Source organism: Manis javanica, chromosome 3 (genome assembly GCF_040802235.1).
Source record: "Manis javanica isolate MJ-LG chromosome 3, MJ_LKY, whole genome shotgun sequence".
In the NCBI taxonomy this organism is placed as follows: Eukaryota; Metazoa; Chordata; class Mammalia; order Pholidota; family Manidae; genus Manis; species Manis javanica.
The window spans coordinates 206,902,259-206,926,356 of record NC_133158.1 but is presented as its reverse complement, the minus strand read 5'-3'; the positions used below and the strand labels follow the sequence as shown (position 1 = coordinate 206,926,356).

At 49.5% G+C, this 24,098-nt stretch overlaps 2 protein-coding genes and 1 long non-coding RNA gene across 4 annotated transcripts in view; 2 read left to right on the top strand and 1 right to left on the bottom strand.

The window, feature by feature from the left end:
* Positions 1-13,135, bottom strand: part of RHOBTB2 (Rho related BTB domain containing 2) — a 34,831-nt gene extending 21,696 nt beyond the window's left edge. For both annotated transcript variants that reach the window (XR_005063026.2, XM_037024739.2), the window contains exons 1-2: positions 13,075-13,135; positions 7,224-7,311 (exon numbers count right to left, since the gene is read on the bottom strand). Coding sequence is in view for 1 of the 2 variants with exons in the window: in XM_037024739.2 (XP_036880634.1) it covers positions 7,224-7,311; positions 13,075-13,114 (128 nt within the window). In the remaining variant the exon portion in view is untranslated. The remainder of the gene's footprint in view (positions 1-7,223; positions 7,312-13,074) is intronic.
* On the top strand, positions 3,205-11,286 carry LOC140848555 (uncharacterized). Its single transcript, XR_012129645.1, has 3 exons — positions 3,205-4,004; positions 4,410-4,611; positions 9,954-11,286. It is a non-coding gene; the product is annotated as an uncharacterized lncRNA (long non-coding RNA).
* Positions 13,122-24,098, top strand: part of PEBP4 (phosphatidylethanolamine binding protein 4) — a 219,125-nt gene continuing 208,148 nt past the window's right edge. The window contains exon 1 of the mRNA XM_037024740.2: positions 13,122-13,359. The gene's annotated coding sequence lies outside the window, so the exon portion shown is untranslated. The remainder of the gene's footprint in view (positions 13,360-24,098) is intronic.

Genomic DNA, 24,098 nt, shown 5'->3' with positions numbered 1-24,098 from the left:
CTGAGGCCCGCCTGCCAACCACCCTGCCTCCGGCCCCTGGGAGAGAGAAGAATGCCCCTCTCGACACTTCCTGGGGAGGAGGAGTCCCAGGCTGGAAGCCCCCAAACACCTGGTCCTCCTGGAAGGATGTTTGCTGAATTGTCTGCCTAGGTAATGGGGTTCCTGAGGGAAGCAGAGAGCCAGAAACTTGGGCCTGAGTTTCTAGGCAAATGCTTGCCTCAATGTCCTTCTGTGTTGGGCAGAGAGGAAGTGGTTCATCCACGCACAGAAAAGGATGGCTCTTCTGTAGTCAAAATGTCATGGCAGGGTTTAAAAATCTGTCACCAGGAGGGAGCCCTCAGCTTGAGGGCTTGGGGACTTTTACTGGAAGCCTCCCGGTTGGCATCCATCTCCTGGAAGGACTAAAGGGAGGTGGAAGGGGAGGTGCAGGGCGGGCACTATTAGGAAGCTTGGTTTGCCAGGGTTCTTGCCTATCCCTGTGCACATTCTCTGTGTGCATGAAGTTGGCCGGGGGCTGGAGCAACCTGGAGGAATCCTTCCTAGGCTGAGGAAGGTTGAGCTCAGAGGACTCCTGGAGGCTGCTTAGGAGCCCTCGCTGCTAAGCCGTCCAACCCAAGGGCCAGGCCACCTACAGCGACCGAGCAGCTCCACTCCTGCTGGGCTGTAACCGGATGCCAGCATGCAGGAATGCAGAACTGAAATACCCAAGTAAGGAGGGCAGTTGGGATTTGTGCAAATGGATGTGTCTCAGTCACCTAAGCAAAAAGTGCAGCAAGGACTTTTCAATGAGACAAGTGCCTCCTCCTTCCTGGAATTTTACAGGATCTGGACGCTGAACAACAAGGGGTCTCCACGCAGGTCTCTCCCCAGTCTCCAGGGCAGCTGTCTGCACCGTTACTTCTCCCTTCTTCCCTCCATGCCCTCCCCTGAGGCAATCACTATTCAAACCACCTGTCTTGCCTCCTCTACTCCCCCTCCTGAGCTGAGGACTGGGAACCCCACTTTGACAGTTCCTGATCTCAAGTCAGACAGCTCGGAGGATGCACCAACACTGGAAGGAATCATCTGGATTTTAGTTTCTGTTTTATCGATTAATGAACAAAGCAGACAGAATCCCAAATATAATTATGTAGAGCTGTAGGAGAAAGAGAAAAACCCCCTAGCCAACAGAACTTCCTTCTCAAATTTATATTCTAATGGCATGTAGGTGTGTAGGCAGAAGGGGGGATGAGAAGGTCTGGAGGAGGCATTAGATTTTAAATCCAGGAGTTTCTGGATGGCAAGAAGGATGCCGGAATACCAGCAGAGCAGCACTGGTCAGAGATCAGCAACTTTATGATTAAAACCCTCATGCGCACCTTATGCACTTGGGGTTAAGTGGAGGACAGCCGACCAACAAGTAGGAGCAGCCAGAACTGCTGTGAGTTTGGACGGCAGACCTGCTGGGTGCTGCTCAGGCTGAGCGGCGCCTCCCCACCCGGTCCCCAGCTGCCCCTGCCGCCTCCCGCGCTGTCCTTTACTGTCCCATTTTTATCACTCTCATCCACTCCCATCCCAGCTGCCCGACTGGCAAACATCACTGGAAAAGGCCAATCACTTCACTTCTCTGAGAATCAGTATGACCTTCTGGAAAATGGGTATGAGGACTTTAGAAGAAAGTCTCCTGAATCTTGGTGAATTTGTGCCAAGAGAGACTGGGCTGAAAGGAGGTATCTGTCATCTTATATAATGTGGTATTATATAATGCTAGATTACATATCTGTATGTACAATCATCTCTCTCTTTAAGACACAGACTGGCCCAATTAAGCCAGCAGAACTCTTAGTCTAATCGGGCCTGCCTCAAACAAGAATCCTCTACACTGGAGAGAGACAGAGTGCCAATGCCAACAGTAATATAATTTTCTCTCTAAAATATTGCTACTTTACAGTATCATTGCTGATGTATGATGACACAAACCACTCAATGAGCTTCTCAACTTCCTCTATCCTTCTGGCACCCTCTCCTTCAATGACTCTAGATTTTTCCGTACAATTGCCTCACTCCTATTCCTTCTGAGCCTCCTGACTGACCTCCATGAACTATGGTTTCCCTGCCACCCTCCCCGGGACATCACAAACCCCATTCACTCCTCTCCTTCAATGATCCTGGAGTCACCGAGATGCTCCCTCCCCACCCCACCCCATCCCACAATCCCTGTCCCCCCTCCAGAAACAGCCTCCTGACCACAGCTCTCTCAGCTCTTTGTACTCAGGCCAGGCCAAAACACAAGGTGCGCTCAGATTAGCTACAACCCTTCTGGGCTCCCAGTCCCGCCCCCGCAACCCCCTACACACACTCTGCAGAACCCAGAAAAGCCCCCTTTCCCTCCCACAGCTGATAGGAGCCTTGTTCTTCTGTGGCTGCCCTAGTCTGGTTGTCAAGGAAACCATAGAATCTCCCTGGGAGCCTGACTTGTCTCCTAGCAACCAATATCCCACATCCTGCATCTTACAAAATGAGAAAAAGAGGAATATCGGGAAAATGAAGGTAAAAATCAAGGAGAATGGACAGGGAGACTCAGGAAGAGAAGAGCAGAGAGGGTGGCCTACCAATTAAAGGCGGCTCCCACCCGGGCCGCTGACACTGTAATACCGGAGGAACAACAGAGATGAAACTCCCTGCAGATCCAATGAGCAGCAGGGCCCAAAGGGATCTTAAATGGTCCTATTAACAAAAAATGCAAGCCTAAACACAGAACAAACCTTCTCAAACACCCAAAAACAACGCTAAGAATTTTTCTCAGTAGTTTGTCAGAACTCAGCTGCACCCACTGCAATGGAGTTGGGTTGAAACACCTCAGGAACACCAACTACAACACCCATATTCCACTGGTTTTTAACGGAAACATTCCCACCACTCTGCACCTTTTTCCCTGACACGCTGCTCTGCACACACACACACTCTAAAAAATTTTAAGATGGGGAGGGGAAGAGCCACGACACACCAAAGCAATCAAGTCATCATCCCCTCCCTAGAAAAACCTGGAAAAGGCTAGTCCCCCGCCCCCTAAGGACTCAGCAGCCAAAGCTTTATGGCCAAGGGAAGAGCGGGGGCCTAGAGAAAGTCAGGAGGGGCGCAGACAGGCCGGGAGGGCTCCGCGGCGCGTTTCCAGAGGCTGCTTGCAACCCGGCTGTAACAGAAATTAATCATTTACTTACACCACTACATGTGACGGGGTAATTTCTACCGTAAGGAACACATCTCTTCCTGCTAAGCACGCTCATTTTAGTGAAAAGTCTGGGGTCACTCCGTGCGCGCAAGTTAGGACGATGCCGGCGTCGCGGCGCGACTGCTACCGCCGCTGCTGTCGCTACGGCTCCGGGCCCGGGCAGGTCACGTTAGATCAGAAACTGGCACAGCAGCCCAAGGCGGGCTGCGGGCCCGGAGCGGCCGCGCGCGCGGCACTGCAGCCACTGCCTCTTCCGGATCAGCATCTCCCCACGCCCCGGGCGCCCAATGTCATGGAGGCGCGGCGGAGCCGGGCTGCGCGCCGCTGCTCGGACCTCGGACTGCTGGGCCGCGCCGCGGCGGTTCCTCGGGCTGCGGAGGCTGGCGGCGGGTGCTGGAGCGGAGCCGAGGGCGAGGCCGCCGCTGCTGCGCGCCCGGCGCGCTCCGGAGGCGCGGCCGCGAAGACGCCTAGCGCTGCAGTCCCGGGGACCGCTCGCGACCTCCTTTTTTCATTCACAAAAAACGAAAGGGAAAAAAAAGAAGAAGGGGAGGAAAAGCAGGGGGAAAAAATCGCAGCCGGGACTGGTACCGTGACAGGCACCGCCCACCGCGGCGCCCCGTTGGTGGAAAGGGGTCGGGGGGTGGGGAGAGGGCGGGGAAAGAAGGAGATTGGACGTCTCCGCGGCCCCGCCCCGCGGCGGGGTTCGCTCCTTTCCGCGTGACCTCCGCCACCTGCGGGGAAGCTGCAGGGAGGGTCTCGGCTGCCCAGGTGCCCGTTCACATCCCTCTGCCTGGTGAGGCGCAGAGCCTAGCTGGACCCCCACGGGGTTTTTTCCCGTTTCCTCCGGGAGGCTGGGAAAGAACCCTTGAGAGGCAACCTAATCAGCCCTGGAAAGGATGCGATATAGGGAAGGAGGCTCGACATTTTCTCCGAGTTCTTTAAACCCAGGCCTCCACCACTTACTTGCCCGGGAAGAGAGGAAGGCAGCGTTTCCGTACAAGCCGTTTGCTGGCTTGGAGCTTTCCTGGCTCCTGGGGGTCTTCCTCCCTCCACCGCCACCCCTGAAGCTAAGCCTATACCTCGGATTGCCGTGGCACTTAACGATTTGGGGCGGGAGGGTGAGGGTTGGGGTGGGGCGTCCCTGTACCACCTTGTATGGGTCACCCACCTCGGCCTTCTCCCCCTCCATCTTTTCCAGCAGTCTCCACTTCCGTCCCACCCCCATCCGTTGCCACCGGATTTCACCAGTATCTTCTGACCTCTGGAAGAAATGCCATGAAGACACGAGGCCTGGAGCTTTGGACTCTGTCTCCATTTACTCCTCTGTGAAATAGACACGTTATACTTATGAATGGCATCTGTAATGTGAGTGGTCCCCAAAGGAAGCTTCCATATTCAAGGTTGGTTTAAAGATGGTCTTGAGTGCTAGTAATTACAGTAGTTAGCTCACACTGGCTTTATCCTCCTTGTCCATTACCTATGGACAATTTTTAGAGCCCAGACGGACATGGCTCCCTCCCACCCTGCTCCAACACACCTCCAGCTTGGGCTCCCAGAACGCAAATCCATTTTGACCACTAGTTTATGCTAAGTGTGATTGGTAAGAGAAATCCAATACCCCCCAAAAAACTAATTAAAAATGAATTTTGTGCTGTCTGAAGCACATCTCCCCCCCATCCATGAATGTACATAATTGGAAGTTGCCCATTAAAGTGTCAGTGATAAACCTGGTCTCTGGCCTGGCCCATATTCAGTAAGGGCCTGACTAGTGGAGGATGCTTCCCCACCTCCTTCTGAATCTACCTGCAGCTGGGGAAGAGGTTAAAGATAACAGAGTGCCACTTCACACTTCTAATAGGACTCAAGCTCCATAAAATAGGAAGTATTGGTTTGACTACATGCTTAGGGAAGAAACTAAACCATGTACAGGTGTGTTCTTCCCACATGTTTGGCGCTGAAGAGCCTCATCCCATCCTCTGTGTGCCAAAGATGACTGCCCCCAAAGGAAAGCATACATGAGATCTCTGTGTGAGTTCCTGGGGTTTGGGGTGGGTGGGGGCAGGGCCTGTCCCCCAGCTCAGCTCCAGAAAGCAGCATGCAGAACACAGGCCTCACCGTTCATACATCCGGGCAGCAGGCCCGGCCCAGTGAGTGCAGAGCACTCCACCTGAAGTCATGGGGCTTCTGGGCCTGCAGCTAAGCACCCAGTGTTTCTTCCCTTTTTGGAGAACAGCCAGGCTGAAGCTAGATGGGCCAGGAGAAGTTGCACACCCTGCTCATGTTCAGTAGGCTGTCTCAGGCAGAGCCAGGTGCCCTGCTGGAAAATGTTGCCTTGATCCCTGCTCCACCTTTCGGTACATAATCCCCTTTCAGGGTTTCTTGAGACCGAAGTCCTTCCCAATCACATCACCTCTCAGGCATCCTCAGTCAGAGCCCAGTCATCCTTCTGTTATTCTCATAGTTCCCCCAAACCCCTCCTCCTCCAAAACCAATTGTTGCCACACCCCTGTCCCCCACAGGCCATTTCTCCCTGTCAAACCCTCCCATCTATGGTTTACCCTGGGTTGTCTGGTGCCTCTGCAGACCCTCCCTCAGACCAGCCTACTAGGACCCCCGCTGGTTTCCTATCCCAGGGAGCAGCTCCCAGGGCACCCGGAGAATACCAGCTGGACAGGCAGACCACCACCAAGCTTCAGCCACAGCCTCTGCCGCAAGGGTGGCTGATGCCGGCCTCCTCCCCACCTAGCCCTGGCCCTCAGCTCACCCCTCCCAGCCCAGCCCTGGGGAGTCCATTCTCTTCCCTTCATATTACTTCTCAAGTCAGGCCTGGGTGGGAAATTTTTCCAGAAAGGCTCCTGCCTTTTTCTCTCTCTGCCTCCCCTCAGATACAAGCACACTCACGCACCAGCCCTCCTCACCACTCCCCAGTATCTGGCTCTGGGGGCTTCCACGCCGCCCTTCCCCCGTCGGGCTGGGCAGTGCCCTGCCTTGGCCTGGCTGACTCCCCCAGGCGGTGCCTGGCTGCGGCTGGAGGTCTTCCCGGCAGCTTGGAGCAACATCTCTTCCCTCGCCACAGCCCTCATTTCCAGGGACAAAAACCCCTTGGCATAAAGTGTCCCCAAAAGGCACCCCCTCCATCTCTCCCCATAACCACCCTCCTCAAGGACATCATGTAGGACTGTTTTCCCGAAGCCTGTGAGCAGGAGGCCTCATCTGGGGAGAGAACTCTCCATCCTGGTTCTCAGGAAGGTGCCCATGCAGCAGGTTCACTGCCACCAAGCCCCTGCTTCCCTGTGGCTCTGAAGCCTCCCCGGTGCCAGCCCAAGCCCCACACACCCCTCTTGCCACACCGTGCCCCAGTCTGCATGCTCCATATGCTTCTCAGGCAGCCCAGGCTTCAACTGTTTGCAGGCTACTAACCTCTTCTCTCCAACCCTCTCCAGAAGCAGTTAAGCCTCTACAAAGCCCACCCCACAGGCCTTGTAACTGACCTCTGCCCCTCTGCCCAGCATTGTGCAGACTCTGGGGTGCATGGTGCTGCCACCCTGTGTGTGGGGCAGAGTTCAGAACCAGCCAAGAGCAAAAGGATGAAGAGGCCAAATCTGGAAAGTCTAGGGTCTCTCAGCCTCCTTGCTCAGGGCTCCACAAGAGGATGGGTCTCTTCTGGGCCTTTGCTCAAACAGGTCCTCATCCTGACAGCTCTTCACCTGGATAATGCTTACTCATCCTTCAGATCTCAGCCTAGATGTCACTTCCTCCAGGGAGTCTTCCATGAATACCCTTTACAAAGCCTGAGTTCCTGCTCTATATAATTCCAATCACAGTGCTCTATCATTGGATCTCTCTCCCTCACATTACTGAAAACTCTTTAGGGACAGGACTATACTTATTCAAAAAAGTATCTTTTGTGCTGGTCTGGCAACAAGTTCTCTAGGTACTCAATAAAGGCCTGATGGATGGATAACAGTGGGGAACCTGGGAGGGGAGTTGACATCACCCAGTGGCTACTCACATGCTGTCCAGAGAGGTCTTCCACAGGGTGTACCGGCCTTTTCTTCGGGCTGCCATTGTTCTGTACTCCAGCCAGGCTCCTGATTGGGCTGGACAGAGGGGAATCAGGCCGGACAGGGGAGACAGGAGTAAAAAAAAAATACAGGAAGAAAGAAAGAATAAGAGAGTTACCCAGGAGATATGGCCAGCTCCACCAGCCCAGGTGGAGGGGCCTACCCAGGACAGGAGCCTGGCTCCTGGTGTCCAGGCCCGGCAGGCTGGGACACTCAGCCTAAAGACAGAGGCCACCCCAGGGAGTCCAGGGACTACTTGAGGGCCAACCAAGCACAGGGGTCGTGGGCCAAACCATGTTGCAGGCACCTGCACATTCCGTACTGGTTTGCTAATTTGGAAAGAGCTGTCCATTGTCTGTCAGAAGGCCTGGACTCTGTCCTCATGCAGCTGTGTGACATTGGACATCATACCTGCTCCCAGGGCCTTGGCTGGCTCATGCACAAAGTTTGGGTCAAGTGACCTCCAGGGTTCATTCTAGCACTGACATCTGATATGGGTTCCTAGCATGGAAGGCCTATATTTTTTTGGCCATTGGAGCAGCTCATGACTCATATTGGGACTCAGCAAAATATCAGCTGGTGGCCGCCAATGCTGAGAATGAAAGAAAGAAGTATTTTGGGGACGAAAGGTAGGGATTAGACAACTGGTAAGAAACACAGAGAAAATCTAATTCTGCAGTGCTCCTACCTTCAGCTCCTTTAAATAGTCACAATCTTAAGACTAGTTTAACTAAAGAAAATTCTAGAATTTCAGGAGAGAATGATCAAGACGCCAGCCGGACTCTGTTAGCATTGTGTCATTACAGGGTAATGAGAAGGCATCTCTGCGACAGTCGCCCAGGAGCACGATGTCAACAAGGGGGAAAAAGCCAAGGGAAAAGGAGGCCTCAAGCCTGGGGTGGGCAGGGATGTGGGCAACAGCAGCCCCAAGAGCCCAGAATGAATAGAAACCCAAGCAGAGGAGAAGCCATTGCACCAGTTGGTGCTGACCTTGGTTCTAGTCTCCCCGCCATCAGAGACAGGCTGTGTGATTTGGGCAAGCTACCTGATCTCTCTGGTATGCCACAGATGTAACAATATTATTTGCTCAAAGACAGGGGCTGGCTGGCTGATCATCTCATGACCCCTTCCAGGGCTAAGGTCAGAGATCCTACGATCCCTCTAACTCCTCCTCCACTTCCACCTGCTGCCCCTCCCATGCCTAGCTTAGCGCCCTGTGCAAAGGGGACCCAGCTCACACTCGGGCCTATGCCATATGGTCTGCCAATGGAGAGCAGACAGCATAGAGAGCATGGGCCGAGGCTAGGAGGGTCTAACTACCAGGACCGGAAATCCGAGGCCTCCCTTGGCCCCGGTGCCCAGTGGGTCTTCTGAGAAAAGGAAGACCAGGGGAGGCAGTGAAGGGAACACAAGTGAGAACTCTGCTTGGGATCCTCAGAGGCTGGCCAGCTCCTCGCAGCCTTCCTACAGCCACACTGTGCAGCTGGCAGTGCTGCTCAAAGCGGGAATTGAGAATCTACTCCCAGGCTGGTCTGGGCAGGCTGCAACCAGCCCTGTCGTAGGAGGTCTGAGCATGCAGACCCCTTTGCCCACTCAACCCAAGCCCTTCTCCCCTGGTCCTGCCTCTGAGGAAGCCCATAGCTGGCTGGGGCCCCATGAAATACATTCTGCAGCTTTGAAGCTGAGGAACATGGGCACTTTTTGGCTATGTCTTTAAGGAGCTGCAAGTACCACCACGAATGCCATGGGCGAAATGCATGCTCCACCTCAGAGCTCCTGGGATGTTGCTTCTCAGGGTAGTGCTCCAGAAGCCACCACCCCGCAGGCCTAGAGCAGAAAGAACCTCGGTGGTGTTACTTCTGCCCTGTTTTACAGGCAGAAAAGTTAAAAGATGGGGGTCAAAAATGCACCTCTTGGCTATGCATCCAGGCCCAAGATCCCACACTTCAAGCAAGCTGTAGACCTTGGGAGAGGGGGCAGGCGCTTTCCTGGAGCCCCATGGAGATATAAGTGAGAAGCTCTGAGGAGGCTGATCACCCCAAAATAGACTTGTTTTTTTTTTTCACAACTTTTTCATGAGGCATTGGCATCTCTTGCAGCATGGAAGAAAAATAGCCTGAGCTGTTAACAAATAAAGATTATAAAAAGCCCCAACTGTTCCCTGTGGTTTCCATGTGGCTGCAGCATTCCAGAAGGGGCAGGGAGGAGGCTGGGAAAGAGGGCAGGGAGGTGTGTGTCCAAGAACCCCCAGTCTCCTCTCTTCTGACCCACTTTTCTCCCCTGTAGCTAGAGCTCACAGAGATAATCGATGTCAGGGATGGGAAAGTTTTTTGTTGACTTTCCAAAGTGGTCCGCTGTGAGTGTGTATTATTGTTTACTGCTTTCAGATGAAGGAATGCATAGCACATATGTGCATCTTTAAAACCTAATCACATTGCGACGAAGCTGGTTTAAATTATGTTGCCCTACTGAGAGGACAGGGTTTGTTTAGTAAACACAGGGCTCAGTGTTCTTGTCAAGGGCAGCTTTGCCTGACATCGGAGCCCCTGTAGGCATGTGGCGTGTCAGTACCTTCATGAGTTTGGGGTTGTAGCTACTTTAGACCCAGGTGAAAGGACCGTGCAGGGCTATCAGGAAAAATACCTGGTCCTCACCTGCCCTCTGTGTTCCCCATGCAGGGCTCCTGGCCAGACCCTGCAGAGTCACCTTGCACCCTGGGCCGCAGCCCTGGAACCGTCTTGCGGCTTGGACACGAGAAAGAGAAGGTGTGAAAGGGCCTGCAGTGGGGTCTGGAACTGGGTTTCTAGCCCCTCAAGGTCCTCAGTGGTTGGCCTGGCTGATATCTGAGGAGCTCTGGCCCTGACCTTTTATAACCAGAAGAAGAAGAAGCGCCAGCTCCCCAGAGCTCCATGCTCCCAACAGTCTGGGATGGGCAAGCACCCTGACACCATCCATCCTTACAGAGCCCTTTCTTTTCTCCTTCCTCTTACCTTTCCTCCCTGTTCTGTGTCTCCCCTACTTGTCCTCCCCTTTTCCTGCCTCCTGAGCAGAGATTTCTATAAAAACAAACCCACGTGCCTTTGGCTTGCTCAAAAAGAGGAGGACGGCTAGCCGGAGGACCCCTGGGACACAAGAGACCCTACTGGGCATCATTCAACCCAGAGGGTCCTCCGGGCAGGCAGCCAGAACCTTCCTGAGGCGGCGACAATGCTGAGGGGCTAACAAGGCAGCCACCTTGTCCCTGGGAGTCTCTGCACCTGAGTGCCCTCTCCCAGCCGCAACCAGGCAGATTAGCGGCCAGCTGCCCTGAGAAAGCGCAGCTCCTCCCTGGGTCATGGTGGAGATGCGGGTCAGTGGTTGGGCAGGGGAAGCGCTGCATGAAGTGCAGTGGGACTGGTCTCGGGCCAAGCATTGCTGTGCAGGCTGTGTCCTTCCCAGTTTACTGGCCCCCCAGGGCAAGGTACCTCATGAGATGGGAGAAGGCAGGCAAACCAGACCCCAGGTCGCTGACATGGAGCCAAAGAGGGTCAAGGGGCTAATGCTCGGAGTTGGGAGCTTCCCTGGACAGGTCAGCCCATTAAACAGCCTGTGGCACAGTCCTGGGGCAGAGGGTCAGGACAGCAGGTTGATACACAACGGAAACACAGTCCAGGGCACCTACAGGCCACTGAACACTCGGCTCAACTTTCTCTGGGGGTCTGGGGCTCACCACATGCTCTGTAAAGTTCATGCCTGGCCACCCTGCCTTTCTCCCACCCACGGTCCTCTTCCTCCTGGACGACACCCTCAGACCCGTCTGGGAGCCCGAGCTGGGGTGGAGGCAGCCCTAGGAAGTGACTCAGGCACTGCCATCTCCATGCTCTAGCAGGAAGCCTCGGGCAGCAGAGCGGCAGCGGACCTGGCCTTACATCTGCCCCAATCACCATCTTCCACATGCAGAACTGTGGACGGAGAGTATCTGTCAGGGCCCCACCCTCTCTCTGCATCCCCTGCCGAGCTGTGGCTGGAATGCGGGCTGAGGTGGTGGAGGCCACTGACAGCCCTGCAGGGTCGAAGGCATGGTGCTAGAGATTGTATAGTAATACAAAAACTTAATAATAACAATATTGTTATAAATAATAATAAATATAATAATACAATAATAATAATTTATCATGAGTTTACTACATGCCTGTTTTGGTAGAAGAGGAAACTGAAGCTTTGAGAAGAGACAGGACTTGCCAGTGTTGAAGGTACAGAGTGAGAATTCTGACCTGACAGCAGGCTCAGAGGCTCTCAGAAGACACCACACAGCCCCTGAGCCCATGCTGTTCTCAGTTCATATAAAATAACCCTCTTTATCTTACAGATGACAAAACTGAGGCCTGGAGCAGAAAACAGCCTGTGCAATGTCTCACAAGGAGAGGGTGGCCGTGTGGACCCAGAACCACTGTCCCCGGGTCAGACCATCTCTGGTCTCCAGCTTCTCAGACATGAAACTAGCAGTTCTGTCAGATGATCTCACCAGGTTAGAAATTCAGACTGTGATGTCATTATATGGTGCTGTTTTCTGCCATCAGGGAGGGTGACAGGAGGCAGACGGAGAGCAGAGAAGCAGGAATGGGCCAGCTGAGACTTGCCTCAAAGCCCTGCCCAGCCCATTCCCACCCAAACTCCTTGCCCCATAGGGAGTCAAGAATGTGGAACTGTTTTCATGCCCCAGGGCATGGGTTTTTAACTCAGTGGGTAGAATATATAAATTCAACAGAGGAACTGATAGGTCTTGACAGCTGGAGATGAGGAAATATGCCCTAGAGGTGGGGACATAGGGAGAAGACAAAACTAATGTAACTTAGAGCCCGTAGCAAAGGTTCCTGTAAACATGGTCAGCTGTGTCCTTAAATGTTCACTTTGCACAGCCCCTCAGCCAGTCTGACACTTGTGTGGGGCTGTGGCCTTGGCCACCTTTGTCAAGGCCCATGGCCACCCCCTCAGCCTTAGCCCCTTGTCTGAGTCACCGCCACCAAGCAGGGACTCTCTTAGGTCCCAAGAAGCCTCCACCTCAGCTTTGTCCCTTCCTAAAGCAGGAGTTACTCCCTCACTCAACTGTGCCTTTGCAAGGAAGTGACCGCAGGCTGCCTGGGGGATCTCAGCTGCCCTGGATCCTAATGCCTGAAGGATGGGGGCCTCCTGAGTGGGGAGGGGTCATTACGGGAACACACGGGGCCAGGAGTGAGCCGCAAGGATGGGCCAGGAGCAGAAGCAGCAGAGGGCAGGCATCCCCGGTATCGGCAGTGGCCCTTTAGGTTGGGGAGACGCAGAAGAAGTCGGAGTGGGCATGAGGGCTGAGGTGGCCCCAGAATCATAGTGGCGCTGAGCTCCACCCGGGCCAGTGGCTGCTTTGACAGATACGAATGTGACAGGCTGCTGATGGCAGACACTGTCTCCCTGCTTTCCTGCCTTCCCTTCCCCCCTGGCCAGGGTCACTGGGAGATACTAGCATCCAGGCCTGCTGTGGCGTGTCTCCTGTGGACACCCCCCGATACTCCCATTGCAGGTAGACACCTGGCTTCCTGCCCTGGACTGGCTGCCTCAGGTTGCTGGACCACCAGGCTGCTGCACATTGATGGGTAAGACACCCGATTTCCTTAGCCCGCCCACCCCATCCTTCCCACCTCCCTCCTTGTCGTCCTGAGGGCAGGGTGACAAGGTGAGGACAGGTGGAGGAGCCAGAACTCAGAGCTTCCTCTCTTTTGCCCAGGCACAGAGAAAGGGCCAAGGGGGCTGTGGAGATGGGCAGCACATCAGCCGCAGACTTACCTGCTGCCACTCCTCTGGCGCCCGGCTGGTCCGTCACCATTCCCTGTCTGGGAGCAGTGACCTGGGCCAGGTCAGCAGGAGGGAAGGGGTGAGTAAACAACACACGGATTTTAAGGGCTGGGACCCAACGCCCAGCCTATGGGAGCCAGGTGAGGGACACGGTCACTGTATCAAGGGGTGGGACCAGCAGGCTGGCCTCCTGGTCAGTTCCCTCCCCTCCCAGGGCTCTGCAGAGCCCAGAGATAAGCCACCTGGACAGGAGGCTCGGCTTCCATCTTCAGACAGGTAAGAATTCCTGGTGCTTCAGCCCAGCTCCTGACCCCAGGGGCCTGCACTGGTCTGCCCTCCGGGCTCTCTTTCTGACTTCTGTCCTAGCCTCTCTTCCTCCCTGGTGACTCACATTGCTTTGGAATTTCACTCCCCTGGTTTTTTCTGACGCACATCCTGGAAGCCTGGCCTGGAGCCAGAGAGCAATGCTCTTGCTTCAACCCCACCGGTGATTAATTTTGGCGACCTGAGCTAGAGGCTATACAGAGTTGTGGAAAGGGAAGCCAGGCTGGAGAGAGCAAAGTGCAGGGTGGGGGGTGCTGCTGGACGGGAAGCCTTTCTTCCTGCTTCTGCTCACCTGCACACAGGTAGAAAACAAACAGTGGGAAGGCCATTCGCCTGTGGTGATCAGACATACCCAGCTGGCTGGACAGGAAACCCAAGCAGACTGAGCCTCTGGGTGCAAAACCCAGACTGGCCACTGTGCTTCTTGGGATGGATTTCTGGACCTCAATTTACCCTGTGGGAGTTTTAAAATTTTGACAGCCCCTAATTTTGGGTGCTATGCATGTCAGCCTCCTTACCTGGGTGGTGGAGCTCACATATCCCTCCTGATGACTGGAACTCTGTTATCCCCTGTAAGTCCGGGAGAGGAAATCCTAGGGCAAAATACCTCTAAACGCCAAAATCAGTCAAAGGGAGAAGTGAAGTTTAAAATCCATTTATTGCTTACAAACTGCAGTCCAGGGCCTGCTCTCTTTCCTGCTCCAGCAGAAGCAAAACCCGGCACCCCTCACCTGTCAGGTACAGACAAGCCCTCTGTTGCCCAGGTAATTGATATGGAGATGAACTTCTCTCCACCCCTGAGGAATGATGCAAATGTACTAAAGCCATAGTTCTTCCCACCTCTGAATGCCTATTGATATGTAGATGTACTAAAGCCAGGCGAGATATTCTGGAAATACTACAATTTTACTCCCACACCCCAGTCTGCATGTTATGTGAGAGGCTGCCCCTGTGGGATCATGAGGGGACGGGAGGAATGTCGTGACAGTGCCTGGGCTGGGAATTGAAGACCTGGATGCATTGCCAGGTCTGCTACCCGGACTTCTCCCCACCAGGAGTCTCATCAGTGAAAAGGGAGAAGGTCCTGCAGCCCTTACTGAGCCCGGCTGTGGTCTCCCATGTGCGCACAGGGAGCTCACAGCCACTCCCTTCACTCTGTGTGGTCACTGCCTTCTCTCCTCCAGAAGGTGACTGCTTTTCTCATCCCCCCGCCCCTCCACCCGACTCTCCTTCACCTCTTCTCTCTCCCAGCTGTCTGGGAACAAGGATCAGTCCCACCCTGCCCCTTCCAGCCCTTCTCCTGAGAAGTAAAGGGCTCTGCACCCATCTTGCAGGCTGACCCCTGGGAGTCACAGCTTGGGCAAGGCGAGACCCTTGGTGTATTCAGGAGATGAAGCCCTCACCCCTGTCCAGCCTCAAGGAAGACTCATTGAGAGGAACCACCACACAGGTCAGGGGCCTGGCCTGTGGGTGAAGATGATGTCGCGTCTACTCTCTGGTGGCATAGCTCTGGTCTGTAGGGGGCTTTGGCGCTCAACTCACCACCTTCTCTCTTGCAGCCACACTCAAGGACTATGACCACTTGGGAGGCTGTAGAGGAGTACAGGGTGGGGGTAAAGACATGAGTCTGTGCCCTGATACCCCTACCAATGATTATTATCAGGAATTGTTTTCAAATTAAAAGTACATTTAATAAGACAATACATCATGACCAGACAGGCTTAAGAGTTTGAAATCCTGAGTCAGTCTGTTTGAGTTCAAGCCAAAGAGATTGATCCACTGACAGGTTTTAGATATGCCACATTTCCTTATGTAGTCGTTTGTATTTTTAAATGAAGTCATAAACAGTATGTTCAATATAACATTATCCAAGCTATAAAATATAATAAAGAACCAAACAACGGTGAACCCTTTACTCAGCTGGAAAAAGTATAGTACAACTCATACACTGCATGGATGGAGCAATACATGTGCAGCCTCCAATTCCTACCTCCCACCTCTCAACAGAGGGACTCTGTTCTGCATTTTGTGCTTGTCATTTCCTCAGTGATTTAAAATATTTTATATCAGATGGTGTGGGCATCCCTAAATAATACAGTGTTTCAGTTTGCTGGTTTTATGCTTTGAGAAATGGTATTAGGCTGTTTGTGCATCATCTTATCAGACCCGTGTTTTCTCAGCTTATGGTCTAACATATAGCCACCCTGCTGTGGGTAGCTGTGGTTCCCTTATCTTCAGTACGGGCTGATTCCCAGGGCTACAGCTTATGATTCTGCTGTCTGGTTCTTGCTATTAGGAAAACTGCTTCTTAGAGTATTTTTATGTTTGTCTTTGAGTGCATACATTCAACCATTTCTTGGTGGGTATATACCTAGAATTGGTCTTGCTAGGTTACAGGTATGTTTGTGCCCAGCTTGACAAGGTCATGCCAAAGTATTTTCCAAAGTGGCTCTGCCACCAGCAGAGTAGAGGACTTTCAGTTGCTCCACATTCTCATCTCCACTTGGTTTTGCAGATTGAAGGGTGACCCCTCTGTTGGGTGCCTAACGGTATCTCTGTGGTAATAGCCTGTGTTTCTCTGACTATTAACAAAATTGAGTGGATATCTTCATGTGTTAGTACATTTGTGTTTCTTCTCTTAGGGGGTGTCCATTCATGTCGTTGGCCCATTTTTTTGGACCCCATTATTTTCTTATCATCAGTGATTTGTATGAGTTATTTATAGATTCTGGAACTAATATATTTCAATTATTCAGCGATTAAATATTTTACATATTAATATGTATTATTAAATATAAAATTTAATATGGAAAATATTTTTTTCAGCTATAAGTATGACAAATATTATCTCAGAGTGTGGCTTGTTATATGACTTTCTCTTCGGTAGGTTTTGATGAACATACTTTCTTAATTACATTGCAGTTGAATTTATCAAGTTTTCTTTCCTGGCTGGTATATTTTGTATCTTGATTAAGAAACCCTTCCCTCTCCTAAGGTGATAAATATAATTTTCTATGTATTTTCCTCAAACATGTTCATCTTGCCTCCCCTATTTACATCTCCATTTGTAATTGGTTTTTATCAATTGGGCATTTTGCTTGTTTTTGTTAAGAAAAAAACAGTATTTTATTTTAAAAATACTTTTCTGGTTCTCTAACATTCATTAATAAAAAATAATTAATAGGAAACTTGAAAAATGCGAACAAATTAAAAATCGTTAACATTTTCACCTCAACAGGCAAAGATACCTAACGTACATCATCCGTATAACCCTATGTATGTACCTTTTTTAAATATTCTTTTTTATATTTCATTTTTCTCATTATTGAGGTTCACAGTAGAACAGTTAGAAAGTGGAAAATAAAGAAAGAGTAGTGTGTGTCTGACACTACTCTGAAAGTATTCTGTGCCTCACAACATTCTAACGGTTATTCATGAGCAGTGTTCCCCACCGGCAAGAAGATTCCAGGTCACGGCCATCACTCCCACAAGTGCAGAGACTTTCCAGCCATATCCTTGGTCAGGAAGAGACTCATATACCCTCTCTGGAATAAGCATATCACTGGGGGGACTCTGACAAGCCAGCATAATTCCAAAGCAGGCCCTCAAGTTCCATAAAAAAAAAATTATACTGTTGAGTATTTAATGAAACCAAAATACATGAAATCAGTTATTTAAATGACAAGTCATGCCTCTATCAATAATTTTTTTTCCTTAAGGTAGAAAATAAAAACATAGTTTATGATCACCGTCTCTAAAACCAGGTCTTTTTTCCCCCCACATTTTACTTGCTTTACTGTGGCCAAATTATCAGCCTCAGAGTTTTAGCCCTTTTTAGGAAAACTGCTTGAACTGTGTTTCATTTGATTAGTATAAAAGTCTACACATTGGTACACACATGTCTGCATGTTGTCTGTGTCCCACCTACACATGAGGCAGGCAGAGCTAATCAGTCACTATTTCTAAACTGAGGCCGGAAGGTGCCTAACAGCCACAAGAAAGCCAGAGCCGGTACCAATGGATTGGAGTTTGTACAGAATCTCCAGCCTAGCTTGGACTTGATACTTTCACCTGGGTACTTGAGAATGAGGGCATGGAGGAGGGACAGTGGACTGCTGGGAAGGAGGTGGAGGAGCAGAGGCCCCCACTAACCAGTAGAAAGAGCAGGAGAGGGTCCAAAACAGACATTGCCCTCTTGCTCGGGCCCTCGCTTGGACTGCCGAATGAAAACAGAGATAATGGCCCCAAGCAAGTAGCCACTGCGTTTTCCTGCACCTGGGCTCAGGTGCAGCAGGGAGAGGACAGAGCCAGAGGCTTCACTCTTCTAGTATTGCTGCAGAAATGCCTGGGCAGGTCCTAGTGCTTAGCCTCTTCAGCGACAGACATCGCCACTTACAGAATGGGGCCTCTGAGATCCCAGTGCGAAGGCTGGGGCTGGGGGAGTGGGCAGAAGGGCCAGCTGCACCTGAGCGTGAAGCTGTCCAAATACCCGACTGCCTGGGCTGAGCAGCGTGGCGCTGCTGCAGCTGGAGCTCAGCTGACCAGGCTCAGGGCCAAGTTTAGGCCATCAGCCCCCTGGAGAGCCTGGTACTTTCCTGTAAGGGCATGCCAGCTGGAGTGGGCTTACTGCTCATCCTGCCACCCCTGGAGAGTAGACAGAGGTGCTTCAGGGGCAGGTGGGAGAAAGGGGTTGCAGAGGGCACCTACCTTCAGTCACTGCCCCTACCCCTTCCCACCAGAGGAGAGCCTGTCCCAGCTGCAGCTATGAGTTTCTGGCAGGGACATGGTGTTTTTTTCAAATGAATCTGGGTGGCAGAAGACTCATCTCTCAAAACCAGCCTGCTTGGGACAGTGTCCAGGGCCTGCCCTCGTGAGGAGAGCACCTCAAGGCTCCATGGAAGCAAAGAACAGACAGGGGTGGGGTGGGGGTGGCGAGGTCCCTGCAGCTCCCCCAGACTTGCCCCCTGCTCTCTCCTTCTTTCAGGCAGCGATATGGTTCAGCACAGGCTTAAAAATAATTGTCCCCACAAGCGGAGTAAAAAAGATATTTCTCCTTGCCAGTGGCTGAATCTACTCCAGTCAACAATTTATGGAACCAGTTATTGTGGGCCCTGTGCCAGACTCTGACAATTTGCCTTTACAATAGGAAATGAGATTGTAAGGGAAAAATATATTCTGACAAGCAGACCTTTTACATATACCGCAGAAGAATTCTGGAAAATACATTATAAGTCTTAGAAGAAAATCAGTAGGTGGTTTAAAATCAGAAATATTGTGAACAAATTCTTTGGCTTTATTTTCTACAGATAACGTCTCACACTTGAAAGAATGAGCAGCTTAGAGCAATACAGTGTTTTCTTTTCACTGGCTATGGCTAAAAGGGGAAGTTAAATACAGGAGATTTCAGCAAATTTTAAAATATTGTTTTTGGATCATTGCTATGGGGTGAGGTGCACTTCATGTAATCAAATTGAATCATGAAGTTGTGATTGAGATTTCTAAAGTATTTGGGGCATCACACAAAGCTGTTAGAAGATTATATTCCTTGGAATTGAGAGCTCTAACTTTAAATATCCACAGAGTTTGTTTTTAAACAAAACTTGGTATTGGACATTAGTTCAAACTTGCACTTTGAAGATGGCTAGGATAACAGTCAAAATTGTCCTGATTGAGTGAACTGACCCTTCTGTTTTTCAGAATTATTGAGGAATTTTGACAATTAAATGAATTTTTATTTTTCTTCACACTGGTAAGGCAAATACAATTTTTTTATTGTTTGTCCTCATAAATATCTTAAGGTAACAATTGAGTATTTAAAATCTGAAGGATTTTAACGTACCAGTAAATTTTTTTTGGCAAATAAAAATAGGCAAAGAACATGCAAATATAATTCATTATTTTAAAAGAAATAAATGTGGAAACAAACATTCTTAAAAAGGCTTAATCCTAGTGTTTTTTTTAAGTGAAAATTAGATCAATTTCTAATCTATCAAAATCAGTAAGGATATTTTAGAATGATAATACCTAACTCCCTCTGCTTGGCCAATGGATAAATTAGTGTATTTCTGAAAAATAATCAGATGATATATGGAAGGACCCACTCAGACCCCCAGAGTTGGTATAAAGATTATTTTAAGCTGAAGACATTTGAGATTCAGCAGATGCAGAAAGAAGCCTTCTCAGAGCTTCCCTTATCTAACTAAAAGCAGTAGTTTCTGGGAAATAAGTCTGCCATAAATTCATTCTTCACCACAGATCTATCTATTATCAGACATCAAATAAAACATATCCCAGACCCCTTATCTGGGGACTCGTATGGCCATGAAGGAGATAGAAAGGTCACTCATACCTGTACAGACATCATCACAAACTATCTTATCTCTCATTTGTTCTGAAAATACATTTGTCTTTCCTAAAGAAATCTATTTTGTCCGTAGAAGCCTTTTTCTCCTCCCTCCTTTTCCCCTACTAAGTTAGGTAGATAACTAACTTTAACCCTGTTGCTTTAACCACTTAATGAGCCAGATGCTTCATTTTTTGGCCCTCATGTGTACCTGAATAAGCCTTTTCCCTTTGCCTTTTGTCAGTTTAATTTGAAGGCCCCAGTTACTAAACCTGAGGGTAGAGGAGAAGTGAGGTTCCCCCCGTCTCCTACATACATATTAGAAGTATTAAAAGAATACATATACTTGGATCTAAGAAAATGCTAAGAACAGAATCTAAAAAAATAATCAGAAGTCAGGAAAAGATTTATGTATAAGATGTTCATAATAGTAGTAATAGTCGGGGGTGGGGAGTAATGAAGAAAAAAATTAAGTGTCTTAGTTCCTTCAGACTGCTATAGCCAAACCATAAGCTGGGTGGCTTATAAACAGCAGGAAAATATTTCTCACAGTTCTGGGGGTTGGGAAGTCTGAGATCAAGGTGTAGGCAGATTCAGCATGTGGTGAGAGTCCACTTCCTGGTCTATAAAGACCCATCTTATTGCCATGGCCTCACCAGGCAAAGGGGTTAGGGAAACCTTTGGGGTCTCATTTTTTTTTATTAAGGTATGATTGATAATACACTCTTATGAAGGTTTCCCATGAAAAAACAATGTGGTTACTACATTTACCCATATTATCAAGTCCCCACCCATACCCCAATGCAGTCACTGTCCATCAGTATAGCAAGTTGCCAGAGATCCACTATGTCCCTTCGCTGTGATACACTGTTCTCTCCGTGATCCCCCACACCATGTGTACTAAACATAATACCTTTGGGGTCTCTTTTATAAGTGCACTAATCTCATTCATGGGGTGTTTACTAATCACCTCCAAAGGTCTTATTACCAAATACCATCATGTTGGGGGTTATGTTTCAACATATGAATTTTGAGGGAAGACAAATATTCAGTCTATAGCGTCAAGTGCCCTACAATAGGGTAAGTTTTAAATAAGCAATTGTATATCCATAAGACGGAATGTGTGTGGCATGCACACACACACACACACACATACACACACACAAGAAAACTGCTTGTGTATCAGTATTATCTCAATTAATAAATAAAAATTCATACATGAGAAAAAAGATGGAAAGAAATATCATATAATGTAACCTGGTTATTTCAAGATGTTGAAATTAAGGGTCTTAAAAGTTTTTTTCTGTATATTTTACTATTTTCCAAATTTTTTAACTATGTTAATTCTTACTGATAGGGGACAGAGGAAGAGAAGAGCAAAGGGTAATTATTTGTAAAAATAATAAATTAATTAATTTGGAAGGAAGAAAGGAAAGAAATGTTTTGCCAAGTCTTTTATTTCATTGTAAAATGTCACTAAAGCAGTACAGTTGGGTGGATTTTTTTTCTTACTGTACAAGCAGTATTTTAATTGTTTTATTGTATCCCATACATCAGTGATAAAAGAAAATGTAACTCAAGTTGAACCACAAAGTTGCAACTTGTTATGTTAACCTGGCACATAAAAGATTCTACTAGTAAAGTAAAGATGATATATACATATTTTATGACAATATATAAAGGATATAGGAAATTAGGCCATGAATTACTTACGGTAAATAGCTTTTAAACATGCTTTTCAAAGACAAGAAAACACAACAGGAAGTTAAAGAGATTTCCATAATTTCAACATCAGAGTGGCAATTATTCTCAGTTCTTCTATTATCGTGTTGTACACTTTTTATACATTGTTTGCTTTTTTCTCAATCTTAAAAAATACTACATTTTTCATTATTCTAGCCTCATGTTGTTTGGTACACATATTTTTTTTTTAAGTTTTTATTATAAATATGTGCAAATGTACAGAAAAATTGAAAAAAGTGCAATGAATACTTACAGTTCCATTACCTAGATAGAACAATTATTAATGTTTTTCCTATATGCCTCTTTTTTGGTCAGAAATTTTCAAAATAACTTGTAGACTCCTGACATTTTACTCCTAAATACATTAACATACATTTCCTCAAAAAGAATATTTTCCTATGCTACCACAAAACCATCATCACAGTGAAGTAAATTAACAAAAATTCACTAATATCGTGTACCCAGTTGATTTTCTGACATGTCTACAAATGTATTTTACAGCTATTTTTCCTATTCACATCTTTTTAACAGTTGCCTCATATTACCATTAATGGACATACCACAATGAAATAACTGATCCTCCTAGAGGTGACTGTAATTGTCAAGGAGCTCCTTTCTTTGCAAATTTGTTCTTTCCACAAGTGCTTATTGAGCAAATTACTGGAATTATGGAATGAAAGTCATTTTTCTGTTTTTGTACAGCATGTAGTCAGTGCACAAGGAGTCCTTTCTTTTTTTCCAGTGGAACATTTCTAAATTAACGGAAAGAGGGGAAACCGAGTCAAATAGTGGGAGCTTGTGCCTTCGACATGCATATTATCATTTTTAAAAAATGTGTTCTACTGATTATGTCATCTCAGTGGAAACACTTCTCTGACACTTACTCCAACAAAAATGACACTGTCCCTTCTATTGGGATTTCTCCCCTTTTTTCCGTTGTTTTTGTTTGGTATTTCATTGGGTAGAAAATGATGCTGCCTTTTCTTTATTCCTTGATGGAGCACAGTGGATTTTTCTCCCCAGAGCCCTCAATTGCCTGTATTTGGCTGCGCCGCCACGGTCCCTTCCTTTGATCTTTTTGTCCCTGCTTCTCCACCTCCCCGCAGACCCGGCGACCAGCTCGCTTGTCCCACTCGTCTGTCAGGGCTGTCTCCGTGTCAGCCTGCAGAAAGCATCTTACAGCCTGCACACCCCACTCCAGTAGTCTGTGGGGTGATGGGACAGCCAGGATTTGTCACATCTCTGGGGACGGGAAGGGAGCAGAGACCAGACGAGGCAAAAGGGCCGCCCGCTGAAAGGACATTTGACCCCATGCTCCATCAAGCCGCTTCCAGCGCTTTCTGCTCCCCCACCCCTTGTTGTATTCTCCCGGCGCCCAGCACCCTCCTTCTCAGGGCCTGGAGTACATGCTCACTCTCACCTCCATCCTGTTTTGCTACCCCTCAAGGCCAAACTCAAGTCCCTTCTGCACTTAGCTCACACCCTCTTGTCCAGCCCTCAGGTACCACAGCTGCCACCAGCTCTGTCTCTCTCCATCATCGCCACACCCCCACCGATTCTCCCAGGAAGGCCGCCCCCTCCCTCCTCAGGGCTTCCAGCCAGCTCTGGTGGGAGTCATGCGATCGCTTCGAGGTGCATGACAAACCCCGCATCCTGAGGGGAGCTCTCCACTGACAAGATTACAAGTGGGGGGTGTGGCAGGGGGCAGAGGCCCTGCTCTACAAAGCTGGGGCTCCTCTGACAGTGCTAAGGGGGTGCAAGGTCATCATCCCTCAGCTAACCAGAGAAGTCCCACCTGGGTCCATCTGCCCTTCCAGGGTAGAAACAGCCTGGGGATGTGTGCTAGGTTGGAAACAGCAGCCTCCCAGTGGAGGGGCTACTTTGGGTGTGGAGGAGGCATGCTGTATTACTTTGAAATTTTGGCATGTGATGTATCAGTGGGACAACTATTTGGAGATATGGGCTTGACTTCCAGGAGGGAGGAGGCACCGGAGATGTAGGTTTTGGGGTCAGCAGCACTAGATTCCGACCCTGGGTTCAGACCTCTACTTCCAGGGAGACAGTAAGAGCCTTGAGGGAGAAAATGGCTATCTGGCTATTTGGGAGACAACCGTCTTTGAAGAGGGGCCAGTTGGGTGCCTAGTGGGTGAATCATTTCTGTTGTTTTATCCACAGGCCTTCAAAGCAGGGGCAACTCCAAGCAGTACGGGTCTGTGCCCAGTACCTGGACTGGATGGCTCCCTTCAGCCCTTTCTCGCTCCCTGCTGGTCGTGCGATTTAATTATTAACTTAGGAAAGAGAATTCCCCATGCAGGGGCTGGGTGGCCAATTAAAACTCGACTGACTGTGTGTTGCACAGGCTGGGACTCATCGTGGCCTGGCCTGGTAGAGTCTAGGCCTACTGGGAACCTTTATTTCCCTGACTAGCACTGCAGTGACTCAGGTTTTATCTCTCAGCAGGGCCTCAGGGGAGAGGCAAGTCAGAGCTGTGAAATGGAAAGGAGCCCTGGGCCCGCACAAGGCACGCGTAAGCTGTCCAGGCCTAGCGCTTTCTGTAGCTTGATGCCCTGGTGAGGCCCGTGAGCCACTTGAGTCTCAGCTCCCA